This window comes from Stegastes partitus, unplaced genomic scaffold (assembly GCF_000690725.1).
Source record: "Stegastes partitus isolate 25-593 unplaced genomic scaffold, Stegastes_partitus-1.0.2 Scaffold264, whole genome shotgun sequence".
Classification (NCBI taxonomy): domain Eukaryota; kingdom Metazoa; phylum Chordata; class Actinopteri; family Pomacentridae; genus Stegastes; species Stegastes partitus.
In genome coordinates this window covers 107,754-124,752 of record NW_007577995.1, presented here as the reverse complement: position 1 = coordinate 124,752, position 16,999 = coordinate 107,754, and the positions used below count along the sequence as shown (strand labels likewise).

The window sequence follows — 16,999 nt, the reverse complement described above, 5'->3', positions numbered from 1 at the left end:
AAATACAAATTGTAAAACCAACTGAATGGTAAGATGATGTGTCTGCAGCTTCATAGGCGATAGAGAATATCTATTGACTGCTTTACTTCAAACACAGCTTTAGTGCCACAATGTCCTAATTTGCATGTGTAGATCAATACCAAACGAATATGTGTTCCTTCATCCTCCTACATAATAAATTCAGTGCAGCTAAATGAATAACACTCGCTAATTACAAAGTATAATTAATTTTAGGAAGGAACAGGCATCATATAGCCAGAGCCATTGTCCATCCCGTGGATTGATCAGGAATATGAATCTACAGTGTTTATTTTGCATGTTTCGAGTGTTTTGTTTGTGTAAACCAGTTTGCGTGAGTCAGTATGATGAGAGCTGGTCAAGTGTGTGAGGCCTGAATTAGGCCAATGTCCGGTGTTGGCTGTGTGGGAGGTCGACGTGTCTGTAAATGCACTTCTAAGTAATGAAGTGAGTTTGAATGCCATGTGTAGGAGGTAAAGAGAGACGAAGGAGCACCCATGTAGGAGGCCCAAAGCCCAGCCAGACATCGTGTGCAGTGTCCTTTTAGCACTGCCACATGCGGTGAAAGGAACTAATCAACATTTTTGTAATTATGCTTCTTCGCTTCCCTGCTGAGAGTGAAATGAGAAGATTGCTACCACTCTCATATCTGTACACTAAATATGAAGCCACCGTCTGTTACATTCGCAAGAAGGCTGAAAACAAAAGGAAATGGCAAGTCTGGAAAGCAGGAGAAATTATTCACTACATTTATCAGCTCTTATCGCATTATGTTGACCTCAGTGAGCCTGAGTATGATGTCATCTCCAACAGGGGATCTGCAGCACAGGCCATCTTTAGGATTCAGTTATAAGAGCCGTGTGCTGTCAGATCTCTGGCCTTTGGCATCCTGCTGCTGCAGCTGCTCTAACAGCAACTGCACACTTGATCGTCCCAATCAGCAGAGCTCCACCTAAAATATCACCAGCGTTCACGTAGCACTTCTGAGCTGTGTAGCTCAGCATTTCATAGCTGAATAATTTAACAAACCCATCAATGGAGGAGCAGGCCTTGTCGTTTCCATGGCAGGTTTTGTGCATCTGTTCGAGCTAAAATGAGATGAGATTCTAACTTTGTTGCTCAACAGTGAAGACAGGCATCGTGTGTTTTTATGTTTCAGCTCATCCAGTTGCTGTGCTACTGTGGGAGGCTCAAAATTTGCAGCTGAATTTGACCAGAAAGGCGACAAATTTAAAGAAAAACGTGTCTTAGCGAAGCGTTGGGTCACCACATGCCACCAGAACAGCTTCAATCCACCAGTGATTCTTCAAATCTCTGGACCTCTGCTTTAGGGATAAACGTCATTCTTCTGAAGAATATTCCTGTTGATGGTCTTCTGATGATGGTGGTGCAAAGCACTGTCTAACATTTTGGTCAAAAACCTTCTAAAGGTGTTCAATTGGATTGAGATCTGGTGATTACGAAGGTCGTAACGTATGATTTACATTATTTTCATATTCTTTTAACCATATCCTCATGCATTATGGATCCTGGAAGAGACTCCTCCCATCGCTATAGAAATGTGTCATCACAGGATAAAGGTGATCACTGGGAACGGCTTTGTTTTGACATGCATTGACCCTTCCCTCTGAAGGGACAAGTGGCACCAAACCGTTGCAGCAAAATGCCCCAATCAGCATAAGGGAGCTACAGGATCTCCTCACTGCAGGGTCAAGGGTCTTGTTTTTTTCTTTAATTTATTACTTGCTTGTATCTTGTCATGTTGCAATGTTGGAGACAACAACACATCAAGTTTAACATGAATGAAATTACCAAAAAAATCAGATCAAAGACGGTTGAACTTGCATTAAGTTTAGAACAAAGGGATCCTATCACTGTTCACGCAAGGCCCCAGGGTAACCAGGCAGTGACCAACAAAGGACCATGTGGTCGTACTGGATGTTCCAGTCCTCACAAGAACAAAGCACACATGTAATAATGCAAATTCCAACAATGACAGGCATTACGATTTGGAAGGCTGGCTTGAAAGTGTGTTTGTCTGGGCCTGTTTGAATGGACAAACCCACAGTCATCAGCCTCAGAAATGTTCAGCTGCTGTCATGAGGGGAGTGGAGGGCGTCCAGGCTGCACGTCTCTGCTGCTCACGTTCTGCTTCCTGGGTTTAAACTTAAAGTAAGGACAAACAATACTTCAATGTTAGGAAACACAAACACACACACACACAAAAAAATCTACATTGTGAGTTACAGAAATGCAAAGTGTGATGTTCCACTCAAAATGTCTTTCAGTGTTAAATCTGAAAGCTGTAAAGGATTTTAAATGATTGAGGCGGGCAGAAGCAGCTCATTGAAAACAAACCTCAAAAGTAACAACTCGTACCCGTGTAATCATTAATAAGAAAAAAAATGCTGTTAAATTTAAGATGATCAGACTGAAACCTTATTTTTAACAAGTGCACCTCAAATATGCATTTACAATTAAAAATAAAACAAAACCCTGCAGCCTCTGACATCCTTCTGTCATCACTTCATTACTTTTCACCTTCTCCGAGGTGCCAGAAGTCACACAATCACTGTGCCTCTTTCCATAAATATTCTGTCACGCCTGGATGAAGCTGAACAGAAATCTAAGACGTCTGTGCGCCAATGACAAGAAGTCTTCACTTTAACAGATGAAAGCAGCAGCAGCGTTATGCTCTGCATTAAGAGACTGAAAGCAGCTTGACTCACATCTCCAGACTTTTCATTTTTTTGTCCTTTATTTCTTGCATATTTGTTCCTGCCTTGTGTTTACATTTTAATATTGCATATGTAAAACGACACAAAACACAATGTTTACATTCAAGACATGTACAGTTAAGGCTTTGGAATACATAGAAATAACATACAGAAAGACCTCTTTGACAAAACATTGAGATGTAGAAGATGAAAATATACATTAGAGCTTTTTGTGACATGTGCTACATACTGCAACAAGAAGAGTCGCCGCCACCGAGGGACAGACTCAGGTTAAATATCATGAGAAATATACAGTCAGCTGCTGGGATCTCACTCCTCAGATCCTTTGGCTTTATGTTTTTATGAAATGCCCACACTGTAAAAATATTATTAAAGCTTGTCCCTCTTTCTCGGCTCCACAGTTGATTCACCAACATCACAAGATCAGAGGTCAGCCGTGGTTTTCGTGAGACTTGTTTTACGGTCATCAGTGGAGGCGCCCTCAGAGAGCCGCAGGCGCTATCACAGTGAGTGGATCTTTTCTGTCCAGAAGATTAGGGATGATGGAGACGGTGCTGATACGGGTGAGAGGTCTGCGAGAGGTGTGAGCTCCTGCGAGTCCGTCTGCGGAGACGCCTCTGATGCATCAAAAGCTGGAGGTGTTCGAGCTTACAGTGCATCGTTTGATTCTCCTCTGTGGATGAGTTCAACAGTCGACTCTCATTGCCTACAGGAAAGAGAAAAAAGAAAAGTTAGACATGATGCACAAAATTAAAGCTCATACTGGGTGTTTGGTTTATGATGTATTAATTATTGCTTTTACAACAAGCAACATATGTTTGAAGAAAAAAACAATTCTCTTTTTAGTAGACGAGTAAAAGAAGAAAGAAAACTGTTACTTTTCAGTTCATTCTTTTGTTTATAAAGTGTCGGATAAATGTGGAGAAGCAGCCACGGTGACGGAGTAAGCCCAGCTCACCTTCTTAAGTTGCAGTGGGTTTAACTGGGCCATGCCCATCTGAATTTCCTAGACCCCCAAACTGAGCCTGCTTTTGTCTGACCTAGATTTCAAAATCGGCTCAATAAATCTAAACTTACTGTGAAGCGTGACAAAGAAAAGCAACAAATCCTTAAATCGTAGGTCCCTTATTGTCAAACTAGCCATCAAATAACCCTTCAGTTTGATGAATCAATACTTTCAAGTGTAACCAAGTTTATAGAAATACAGACAACACCACCAATACAAAGAGTCACTTAAAAATCAACACAGAGAGATCAAGAAATCAAAACACTGGAAACACGTGTCAGATTAATGACGAGACAGAAGCAAGAAGATAAAAGTTGACTCCATGCATTCACCTATGCAGGCTAATGAACAGACTAATGTAGAAACTCCCTGCTGCAGTGGCCACAGTCACTCCAGTGATGTGTGACTAAATGTGGCTTTCTAACACGTCACAGAAAGTATAGTCAGCCTCATTCAATCCACTCTGGGAGAAAATGTGTTTGATTAAACAGTAGCTTGAAACCCTCTCTTTGTTCATATTTCCCTGCCGTTGTGTGAATTCAGTATTTGCACGATAAAGGCTTTAATTCAGCGTACTAAAAACAGCCTGTAACTCACAGAACTGTTCCTGCAGTATTCACCCTGTTTACTAAATAACCTTCCTTCGAGCTGACCTGGAGCTCTGTCGAGGTGTTCCGTCCTCTGGGTCAGCGGTGGTCTGATTCTGGCCCTGCCGGGCTCCTCTGCTGTGGGCTGCGAGCTGGCTGGAGGGTCCGAAGCAGGACAGGGGCGTGGAGGAGGAGCAGTTGGAGCCCCCTGGTGGTGATAGGCAGCTCTGAGGAGGTCATTGAGGATCTGGAGGATGATTGAAATGCCGCGACGAGGATGACTGATGCCGCTCTGACTGCAGGGTCCCAGGGTGCCTGATGGGAGACGGAGACAGTAGAGGACAATGAGGATAACAGCGGATGCAAAGGCGAGACAGAGGACTGTTTGTCAACTGATTGATTGATTAAAAAACACTGCTTCTAGCTTTTCAGAGGAACAACTCTCCAATTTTCTTTGTCACATTGTGTTCCGTGTAACTGTGGGTTTTGGACTGATTATCAGATTTTAATTATTGGAAATCCTCATGAACATTTTTCACAATTTCCTGACATTTAAAAATAAAACAGTTAATCTATTGAGGTAATTAGGCGGTTAAATTAGAAAACTAAAATCCTTAGTGGTGCATCATAATCGAGCTGCTGTGATTTAACCCTGTGCACTTAGTTCTGTCTCAATATGCTAAACAGCACCATTACCTTCAGCTACAGAATCTATTGATCTGTTTTAATCACACGTATAATCTTCACTGCTGAAGACTTACCAGAAAAAGTCCCAGAGAAGACGCCTGGAGAGTGGCTCACGAAACTTTCTATGACTGCCCCTGGCTGCTTTGACATCTCTGCAGGGGCTGAGGCATCAGTGTTACTCTGTACGGAAAGAAATTAACATCCACAATGAGGATCGAGTGGAAGAAGATAAGTAAGTAAGTTGTGTCAATACATGGTGTTGAAATCAGGACAACTCATTGTGTTGTGCTTTGACTGCTGCAGTGGATTCTGTGCGGCTGACCTCTGTGAAGGTCGAGCCCGGCGCTGGGCTCGGGGGTCCCGGGCTGGAGCCGGTGGGACCAGTTGAACAGACCGGTGTGGTTGCTTCCAGTGGAGAGCTGGGATGTGGACAACCAGAGGGCAAAGACGAGGCCGAGAGACCACGTGGAGATGTGTGCGCAGACTGGGAATGAAGCTGAGATGAGGGACTGTAGCCATAAGTGGGTGAGTGGGTGGCGGGTGCTGCCGAGTTAAAGGAAGTCCTTTGTCTCTGAGGGCTAAATTGGGCTGTAGAGGGGGTTTGTGCAGCAGATGAGGTAGTGGATCCTGTGGTGTCGGTGGAGGCAGAGCCGGGGTGGTTCACACTGCAGGGCGTCAGCAGGCCAGTTTGAGGCTCGCTGCTGCTCCGAGCTTTTGAGTCCAAGTTCTGCTGCAGCTCCTTCACGTCCTGAGCAGACAGCTGGAGCTGCACGTACATCATGTGGGCACCGATTCCAAGGTTGATGGTCAGAGGCGAGCGCCCGGACAAGAAGTCATTGATCTGCAGATCAGACGGGAAAGAAAGACACGAGTTTATTTTTATGATACTTTGGATTGCACTGTTGTTTGTTTTGGCGGCACCCGTGGTTACTGGGGGTAACAGAGGAGCAGCTGGTGTGTCTGTTTACAGCGCAGCCAAACAAAGGCATCTTGTATTGATCAAGAAGAAACTCATCATAGAAGTATTAGATTACATGCAGATATTGTTTCCTGTGAGTTTCTGATGTTTACCCACTTTGAGTAGCTGGAATGGCGTACCCTGCCAGCAAGAAAACACTGAAATACAATACCTCTGATGGCCAAAAAGCTTAATTTTGGTCTCATCAGATCAAAAAAATCCTCTTCCAATTGACTTCAGAGTCTCCCACAAGCCTTCTGGCAAACTCTAGTCAAGATCTTTTACAACAGTGGCTTTCTCTTTGCCACTCACCCATAAAGCTTTGACTGGTGAAGAACTGGCAGCAGTTGTTGTTTGCACAGTGTCTCTTATCTCAGGCAATGAAGCTTGTAACTCCTTCAGAGGAGTCATAGGTGGCCTCCCCCACTGGTCTCTTTCTTGTAGAGTCACTTAGTTTTTCAGGACTTTCTGCTCTGGGCAGATTTAAACATGTGCCTTATTCTTTACATTTCTTAATGATGGATTTAACTGTACTCCAATGAGTATTCAGTGATTTTGTTAGCTTTCTTGTATTCATCCCCTGACTTGCTCTCTTCAGTCACATTTTCACAGAGTTGCTTGGAGTGTTCATTTGTCCTAATTGTGTAGTTGTAGCCAGGAGTACTGATTCATAGGTGGACCTTCCAAAAACATGTCTTTACACTACAATCACTTGACACACATTCACTATACTCTTATGATTATTATTTCACTAATTGTGTGACTTCTAGCACCAACTGACTACACTTTTTTTGAACTGGTTGAATCATTTGTAAAAGGGGGCAAATACTCATTTTACTTTTTATGTTTTTATTTGATTTACATAACTTTGTACAAATCAGTTTTCACTTTGACATGAAAGTGTTTTTTTTTTAAATTCTTGTCCAATAATCCAAAATAAATCTTAATAAATGTTAAAAAGCAATAAAAGAAGAAAACTTGCAAGGGTGATGAATACTTTAAGGCACCATGATTATTGAAAGCCAACCATAAATGGTGTCTAACATTGAATTAAAGAAGATTATAGCTCTGAATAAACTTTGGGCTACAACACTGTGGTTTACCTGATGGTATGATGCTACACTGTGTGTGTGTACCTGTTTCTCTTAAGGCAGCAAAACATGAACTTTAAAAAAAAAAAAACAACAACAAATAGGGACCATGAACAAATTGTTTTAGTCCCAATGCTGTGAAACAAGCTCCTGTTTACAGTCAGAACAGCTCAGTCAGTCTTTTCGGACTATTCAGACATTTGTATATATTTTATTATGTCTTTTCTTATGTTTTGTTGTTGTCCTTTATAGAAAAATGTGTTATTGTCTTTTTTGGGCTTCTTTTATTGTTTATTTGTTGCTCTTTTTTGTAAAGCACCTTATAATTCATATTTTGAAAGGTGCTATAGAAATAAAGCTCATCATTATTATTGCTGTATGTGTAAAAAAAATAAAAAATAAAAAACAGCATCAGAAAACCACAGCGTTGCATAGTCTGAATTCTTCACCTCATTCATACATCCAACAAGTTTTACTGACTTACATCTGACAAAGACATTGAATAAAATTCTTACCTGGACTTCGGTTAAGCTCTCCAGCACGTCCATCATAGTCCTCTCGGCTCTGGCAGTGGAGCACTGTGGCAACAAAAGATGTAACAGAACAGTTCTCTACATGTTTCATATCATATGTTGGAGGTACAGTAAAAGATTTCTGACCTACCATTAAACCAGCCTCAATAACTGGGACCAGGGTCAGCTTGCTGCCATCTGTTACACCCAGCTCCAGGAGTTTCCCTGCAGTCAGGTGCCTGATTTATAATCAATGTGGGACAAAAGGGTCAATTCCTAGTCACTTGGTACGACAAAGACCACATACATGTTACACACTGAGATTCAAGTGGAGTGCACAGGATGCAGGGCAACGTGACAGCTCACCTGTCTTTGTGCAGGAGGGCGATCCTGTGTGTTTGCAGTCTGAGTTTGTGGGAGATTCGTGTCCTCAGACCCTCCACGGTCTCTGCTCGGGGCACAATGAGCTCCACCGGGCTGCCGGTGGTCGAGGTGACGGACAGACGGATGGAGGGCTGACCGCTGGAGCCTCCAGCTCCGCAGGCTGCAGAGTTAGTGAAGCCACGGAGACCCCGCCGCTGCTGCTGCTGCTGCTGCTGCTCCATTCAGGCACACTGACAGTGAAATATCCCGTTTAAAATCAGATCGTGGTCGCTGGAGTCAAGCGAGGCGAGACGCTGCGGTGTTTTTGTTGTTGTTCTGGCTCTTCATTCCTCCTTAGTGCCTTTAAAACGTAGACAAATGGACAGCAGACGGTGTGGGCTCCTGTCTCTGACTGTGACAGACGCAGCTCTACTCCTCCGAGCGTAAAACACCCGGACTCTGTCAGGACTGGCCCCGCCCACCGAGCACACGCAGCCAATCAGCGAGGGCCACAAGACTATTGAGCCGGGATCGCCCAATCAGAGGGCAGCTCTTCGACACGGCTCCGCCCTGTTTAGTGCCCAACTCACCATTCATAAATGATGCAATCTGCACAACATTTTGTACAGAATGTCATCACAGCAGAAAGTCTGTTTTATTCCTCAGCCAAAGTACACACTGCGTTGTAATTAGTGGGACTGCAAACACCATGAATACATAATGTTTCTATTTGACCTCCTTGGTTACTCATGGTACACTCAGTTAGTATACTAATACTGTAGATGTTTCTTAATTGCATTGTATATTAATTATCTAGTCAATCTGTTATTAGTTTTTTGTTTGTTTGTTTTTTATTTGGTTACATAATTACACTGCTCTATGGTTTTCTATTTATCATTCCTGTGTCATTGTCCTGATTTTTGCACGAGTGTCTGCAGTTCTAGAACTAAAACACGTGTATGTGTAAGTAAAAATAACCACTTTTGTATTTTTCATAATAAAAGACAAAAAAAAAACATTCAAAGATGATGATATACTTTCAATGTATGCAAAAAACCCAAATACTAACTATGTGGCCTAAAAACAGCATTAATTACAGATAGTGCTCAATTAAAACTAGATTCTTCATAAGCACAAATAGTAATCACAGATGTATTTGACTGCATATATTGTGAAACGTGAGTTTTGATTTCGTGAAAATCTTAAAAAATAAAACTTTTGGTCATGGGATTCTGCTTTTCTTCAGTCCTGAAGTTCAGTTTTTAACAGTATGTGTGTGTAAAAGCTTTATTTTGCATTTTTCTCAGGATACAGGGATTCAAATGTGGGACAGACTGTAAAGCTCTCACAGAAAAAAACAAACAAACAAAAAAAAGTATTTGTGCTATATAAGTAAAAAAGAAATATTTGCCAGAAAGTACTGCAAAGTTATGACAATAAAGAGTTACCTCAGTGTGTTTTAAAAAGTTAGATAAAGTACAATTCATGTGTTTAATCCAAAAATAACAGCTTCGGATTCTATTTCATTCTTATTTTCTATCTTATGTTTTTCGGTTTAAGATAAATTCAGCCAATTCAGTCAAAGAAGATTCCCATTCCTAAATTTTCTCATCCTTCATTTTTCCATTTCAAGGTCACGTATGTGCCAAAGCCTGTCCCAGCATGCACTGGGCTGATGGCAGGGAAACACCCTTTGAACACATTGTGCATCTATGGATGCTGTACAGTTTCATCATTCAGCCAGAGGGAGGAGACGCTCACAGAAAACATCTACTCTTTGTACTCTTCCAGTCCTTCACATCCCCGACTGTTTAGTATTCATGTCCTACCTCTGGTCCAGCACTCAGGCTGCACCTGTCACATGATGCACAGCGGAGGGTTTGGAGTAAAGTGACGTAGGAAGCCGGGGGAGGGCAGAGAAACGCAGCTAATATGTGTCTCCTCACGGCGGCTATAAATAGCTGCACCCACTACACCCCCGCTTTATAGCCTGCGTCACTGCTCTCCCATATGAACTCCCTCTGCTCGCACACTCTCTCACCAAATGCAGACATGTAGTGTTTGTCTTATTGTGTCTTTTCTGTCTTAGGATAACCATCCTCTGCAGTGTTTGAGAGGTCCCTTTACTCTCCTGTTCTGTGTTTCTTTGCATGGATGCTTCAGTGGTTTATGTTTTCATCTCTCACTGCGCCTTTCTCCAACATGCCTGAAACGATAAATGCACCAGAAGTACGAGAGACAACCCTGAAACTACAGCTACGTGTATGCACTGTAAAATCACATTTAAACCCCAAATCTCAATGAAGTTCATTTGGATTCAAAAGGAATCCCACACTGACTTCTCCCTAGTCTTTGTTCATTTATTAGACTTGATCAACTCAGTGCCTCGGTGATATTTTGATGGTGATCCTGTCCTTGCTGAGCCTCATTTGCCCTCACGTCTGCCACTCCAGCGTTTCACTGGAATGAGCGAGACGGGGGAGGTTTCTGCTTTACATTCTTCGGGCCTCGCCAGGAACAATTCCACAGGATGTCCTGCTCTTCAGAGCATGCACAGACGCAGCTCTGACGTCAACCATCCAGCAACACACACTCACACACACACACACACACACACACACACTGCCTTCATCCTCTCCTTCACATTCCTCCCACCCCTACGCGGCCTCTCCTGGCATCATTTCCCAGATGTTTCAGTCCTCTGGTATGTTGCACCTTGGAGTGCCCGACATTTTAGTGATAAAACAATCGCATGCCAGAAATGTGATCTTCCACATTTCAACAAGGATAACCACTGATTGACTGGAAACATCGAAGGAATGTCTGAAAATACAGAAACACCCATGAAAAAGAGCATTTAAGGTCTTCACTGATCTTAACTTTATTATTTTATAACCTTAAAATCTCAATGAATCCCTTTAAATGTATTTTCAATGATTTCCTGAAGCTTAGCCACCGCCGCATGCATCCACCACAAAGTACAGAAAACTCCCAGAGTGTTTATTTAGCTGTTTATTATGATAGTTCATTTTCATGTAAGTGCATCACATGGATCAACAGCATACCGCAGCATTTAAAGTCGAATCTCAGGTTTTGCAAATACACAAATTTCAACACATTAAACAGCAAAAAACATAAACAGTTGAACAATAAAATGATGATGAGCCCACCCACACAATGGAAGCACCCAGAGTTACTGAGACTTATCAGCTTTATGTTGAAAAAAAAACTTGTTTACTATCTATAAAGACTTGTGGCCAACAAATACTAATATAACTACTGAAAGACACAATAACACATTCTTCCTCTTACAGATTAGAAGTTTATTCTTAAAGTTATACAATGTACGGAGTCCTACATTGTTGCTTCTGCTTTAGTCTTTGTTGGTCTGATCTGTAGCTCAGGGTGGCTGATGTTTTCATACTGCTGTAGATGTCGCTCATATGGCACTGAGACAGTTCACAGGATTTATTTTGTTTCCGTACTTGCTACATGCATTTATTACCATCCATTAAAATCATTTGTGGCCACAGTGGTTGATGTCCTGCAAAGTTACATACATTCGCTTTAAATATGAACAGATCATGCAACATATAAATGAATTTTATTGGCGAATCAGAGTCTCAAATGAGTCTAAATGTACACGAGGCTACAATTCACTGATTTGTGGATTATTTTCTTCAAACCACCTTCAGTTAAATTAATTGTTTTAATAAAATGTCAGATAAAATTGAAAAATTCCCTTCATAATTTCCTGCAGTCCAAGAAATGTTGTTCCTAAACAAACAAATAAAAAGATATTGAGTTTTTTTTGTTTGTTTTTGTTTTTAAATATAATGCAGGACAAAGCAGGGCCAGATGTTTGGCATGTTTGCCTGAAAAAGAATACAAAAAATTATCATTCTGTTATCAAAATGTTTGCCTAATAAGATAATTTTCCATTGACCAACTAGTCATTTAAATGACTAACAGTTGTTAAGCAGCTCTAAATGGACAGAAATAGCTTTTTGTAAACAAATGTGTTCCTCAGATTAGTTGGAAATCTGACTGAAGTTTAAGATATGTTACTTGTAAAATCTGCTCATTATGCTGTTGAGCCTGCGAAGAACAGTAAACTGGTAGTTTTTCATGATGCTGAGCGACAGTTTGGGTCAAACTGACCAAATAGTTGATGTATCAGGATCAGCAGCATACAACATGAATCTAATTAACTGAAGAGAAGTGGGCCGAGGACAGAACCCTGTTTCACTCTTTAAGAAAGATCATTCATCATTAATATTAGCCACTTGTCATCCACACACATTTGCTGTACATGTTAAGAATTATTTCACCAAAGATTTCCTTTTAGTTGGATCAGCGTGATGCACAACAAGATTAGGAAGCTAAATCTGATCAGTGTGTTCAAGGTTACATCCTGGGAGGCATTTCAGCTCCTTTGATAAAAACCTGAGAAACATCCAAAAAGACTGAAATGTCTTTTTCTGTGCAGTAATTATTCTGTATTCAGGCTCAGCCATGGAACTGCTTTGGAAGAGTCTGCCACCTTTTTAAATATCAGGATGCATCTTGTATTTACTATTTTCTTGTTGGACTTACAATAAATATCCACAGTAAATGTGTTCATGTAATTATAGGTAGAGTTCGTTTGTTGAAGCATCTGTTCTCTGTCTAAAGTGACAGGATTGTTTTCCTCTAAACGGCAAAAAAAAAAAAAAGGTCCCAAGCTGCGAAAAAAACATATTTACATTTCAGGTCTCTGGTTTCTTGAGTAATTAGATTCTTGTAAACAAGTGGAAAAAGGACTGAGGAGCTTAAAGTGTTCCAAGAACAAACTGGTTTGTAAGATACAACAACCACAGACATGAAAGGCCATCAACGTTTACACAGAGATGACACAGGGGATGATCCCAGTCCTGAATCAGCAGCATCTTCTTGTGAAACCATTTAAAATTGTGATATCTCAGTCCTCCTGTGAGCTTTATTTTGTCGGTTAACTGCAGTGAATAAATAACATTTAGGTCAGTTTAGCCGCTTGGAGCTGATTCCCCCAGTTGAATTAAATCAGCGGCCATGTGCTGTTATTTCCGTCACTCAATCTGTTCCAGCTTTGAGCCAGTTTTCTAAAGTTTTCTGGGGGAAAGTTTGAGCACAGAAACAGAAAATGAGCTCCTCAGATGCTGTCTGTTATCATATAGGCACAGATTAAAGCTCCTGTCATGTCGGTGCTGAGGCATTTTTACACAGGAAGCACGCAGAAGACTGCAAATAGCGTTTTGGGTTAGAGTGTGGGATGCTGTAGAAAATGTGCATGATGCAAAAAGACAGAACAATGAAAACATATAACGGGAAAAACAAAACTCTGTACTGTCACATTAAATTACATATTACATTTAGAAACTCTCACAAAGGTGGGTTTGCATTTAGCAGCAGTCATTATTTGTCAGATAATAAACTTCAAATCATCAGCTGAACCTGTGCTCAGAGTGCACTGTTCAATCAATAACATTTAAATTATGAGGTTGTGATGGTAATGCTCAGTCATCTAATATGTGATCAAGGTAGCCAGCTATATCAAAGTCTATTTATGTATGTGTTTACGTACAGTTGTCCTCAAATGTATTCATACTCTCCCATTAAAGAAGAAAAAAAAAAAAGCTGAAATTGACAAAAGTAATAATAATTAAAAATTTAATGAAAATCATGACATCGGTTTTGAATTATGGTTCAACAGAAATATATGTATTTAAAAAACACAAGCAAACAAGCCTGATAGGACCCGTAAACTACTATTTTTTTGACCAACCCTTTGAGCCAATCACTGCAATCAGACTTCTGCACCTGTTGACAGGTATTTAGATTTCACTGTTCATCAGCAAAGTGCTCTAATTTGTCCAGGACAGTTTTTTTTTTTTTTTAATGATTCCTTTCAACCACAATTCAAAAGCAATGTCTTATTTCACTAATTTAGAATTTAGCAAATTTGTATTTATTATTATTTTTTTCAGTTTCTAGTTATTTGAGTGATTATTGTGAATTTTGCCTTTTCTTTAATGGAAGGGTATGAATACATTTGAGGATGACTGTGTATCATATGAATGCTTTAAATCTGATGACAGTTTGCTTTAATAAGTAGCTTCATGTTTCTGCTTTAAGACAGACTGAGCAAACCCATGGGTCTGAAATAGTTTTAGGGACCTGAAGTCCAGCTGATTTGGAAGCATGAACAAAGTAAGTGTGAACTACTCATATATAATTAAAATGATTGGACCATTTGTCAGTTGCAAGCAGCAGGAGTTCAGGATACATCCTGCATGAAGGTATGTGTTCAATTGTCATGAGTCATGTGTTAGTTAGGCGTTACGAAAACGTCTCATGAGGTGAAAATCCATTTGATTGTGTTTAATAGCTGTTATGATGTGAAAACGTTTACTTTTGCCATTCCTCAAGCCTCACCACAATGAGATAGCTTCCCAACGTCACAATGCAGAGAGAATTTTATTGAGCTGCTTCCAGGTGAGTCACTCAGACGAGCAGCCGCCTACAGTCTAATATACTGACTTAAATATCTTCACTACGAGCAAATGACATCAAATGTTCTGCTGTTGGCTGTTAGAGTTAACACAAGAGTCTTCACGCACTGCCTGCATCTGAGGAAATGTCCACGAGTCAGAGCTCCGAGGAAGCTGTAATGTTGAGGGACATTTAGAGATGGGATGAACTTTAAGACCGATTTGAAACCAGTAAACAAGAACTTACTGTGTTTTCATATCACCTGTTGTGCTTCAGTGCAACCTAAACATCTGTTGGCTTCTGTCCTGCTCCCTGTGCTCACATATACTGCATTTATGACACAATTACCAATAAAGCTGTTCTCATGTACTTATTTTTCCGTTTCTGTCATCAAACCATAAAACGAGTATGAAAAAGTGACTGAAACGTAGCCCATTAACCCAACATGTTCACCAGCAGTCACTTCAGAAACATTTCCAAGCTGCTGCTCTGCGTCGCTGAACTCCAGGTTTTGTTTCTGCAACATTGTTGGGAAAAGAAACGTCAGCAATATTCAGCAATACTTCCATTTAAACTGATCGATCAGAGAGAAAGCTAGTCAGCTGCTCGATGCTGGCACAGATGCAGAGAGAGTCTTCTTCTTGAAAGATGGTAGCAGTTCAGCTGCATTTCGATCTACAGACACGGAAACAGCCCGCTTTGAACTGGGCTGAAACTAGAGGTCATTATAAAATGAACCAATGTCACAGCATTTTGAGCTGAATATATCTGACATACATATTCTGTGGTTGTATTATTTTTGCTCAAAGAGGCACAAAAAACACAACTTGAGTATTTAATTGATATTTTATTGCTATTTTATTATTTATATCACCTTTTAACCTTTTTTCTTGCGACATATTAGCTGCTGCAAAGATGATGCCCAGTGAAATTTTGTTGTATTTCTTGTACGATTACAATAAAGCTTCTTCTCCTTCTTCAATAAGGGACCTTGTGCACTTATATAAGAGTGCACTGTACACAGACAGACTTCATGAAGAGGACCACCTGAATCTAAGCTGTCACTATTATGGACAAATGAAAAATACTGGTGGTATTATTATTATTAGGCTTTATTACACTGTATACACATGTACAGGAGCAGAATGTTCATTTATAGTTGGTGTTTAGATATATTTTTATTTCATGTTATTATTTATGTTTATGTTTTTATGATTGATTCTATACTTTCCTACTTCTTTTAGGACTTTTGATTGGGAGCATGTGTAACAGAAAGCCATTTCCCCTCCAGTGTGTTTCTGATTCTGAAAACAGCATTTTGCACAGTGGTTATTCTGAGAAAATTCAGTTTGCTTCTATTTATTTGAAGTCAAATCCAGCTGTTTCTATCTTGAGGGTCCACTGTGAGTCTTGTCAGGTCTGAACTGGGTCTGACTTTGAAAAATAAAACCTGCCACCTGCACAACTTCCATCTTGCGTTGAACTGGAACCAGCAGTGCAACGCTGTCACCAGGTGGCCAAACGGGAGACTACAAAAGAAAAAAAAAAAACCTTCCCAGCATCCGTCTGTCTCCATGAGTCTCATCTCCCAGCGAGGACGAAGAGGCACAAACACAGCAAACTGGAAATATGAACCAGAGTGCCAGTATCGATACCAATATCAGTCTGATAACCCATCATCATCATCATCATCACCACCACCTCCTCCCCCCTCCCGCCGCCAGCAGCTGCCATTCATGAGCGCCTGCTGTGAATGAGGGCCGGGCTTCCTCCTCCTCCTCCTCCTCCTCCTCCATCTCACATCATCACCACCACCATCATCATCATCACCATCATCATCAACGCGGGTCACGTGGTGCGTCGGGAGCGGGCGGTGGGTGTGTCTAATCGCGTGTGGTTTCATTCATAACTACAGTCTTTATTTGAAGCCCAAATTAAAGTATGCAGACGGGGCAGGCTGCCTGTGGAGCGCTTCACACGGAGTCTACAGCCGGGTGAGTCCGATCTTTGTCCCTGTGTTGCCGGCTAAGCCCACCGGTGACAGTCGTGCTCACCGTGCAGCTAATGTGGTACTATTTCATTATGTAAGATGTGGGATAGGTGACGACTCCAGATCATCGCAGCATCTGATTTATTGACGGACACGCAGGGACCTCGCTGGAGGAGCCCCCCACCACCTCACCACCACCACCACCACCCCCCACCTCCAAGTGTCCGGTGAATGATTGTGATTTATTCCCCCCACCTCCCTCCCAACGCAGGCTGAGAGCAGAGACATGGGACAGCCGTGATCGGCGGGATTTCGGAGCAGAGGAGGGGAAGATGCTGCTGCTGCTGATGCTGAGGCTGCTGCTGCTGCTGCCGCTGAGCGCCGCCGGCTGCAGCGCATCGCTGTAGTGAGTCTGCACAGAGCGGAGGGACGCTCCTTCTCCAGCCCGTATAGACCGTAAGACACGGCACATCTGGAGCACATCAGCATCCACTCATCCCCTCCCTCTCCTCTCCTCTCCTCTCCTCTCCTCTCCTCTC

The 16,999-nt window shown here is 41.5% G+C and overlaps 1 protein-coding gene across 1 annotated transcript; it reads right to left on the bottom strand.

The window, feature by feature from the left end:
- Positions 1-2,750: 2,750 nt before the first annotated feature.
- Positions 2,751-8,392, bottom strand: LOC103357606 (midnolin). The gene is made up of 7 exons (XM_008282220.1): positions 7,964-8,392; positions 7,749-7,836; positions 7,601-7,663; positions 5,359-5,877; positions 5,111-5,216; positions 4,416-4,664; positions 2,751-3,462 (listed from the first exon to the last, which is right to left on the bottom strand). Exons 1-7 carry the CDS (start codon positions 8,200-8,202, stop codon positions 3,290-3,292), a joined length of 1,437 nt encoding a protein of 478 aa, XP_008280442.1. The 5' UTR covers positions 8,203-8,392; the 3' UTR covers positions 2,751-3,289.
- Positions 8,393-16,999: the final 8,607 nt, after the last annotated feature.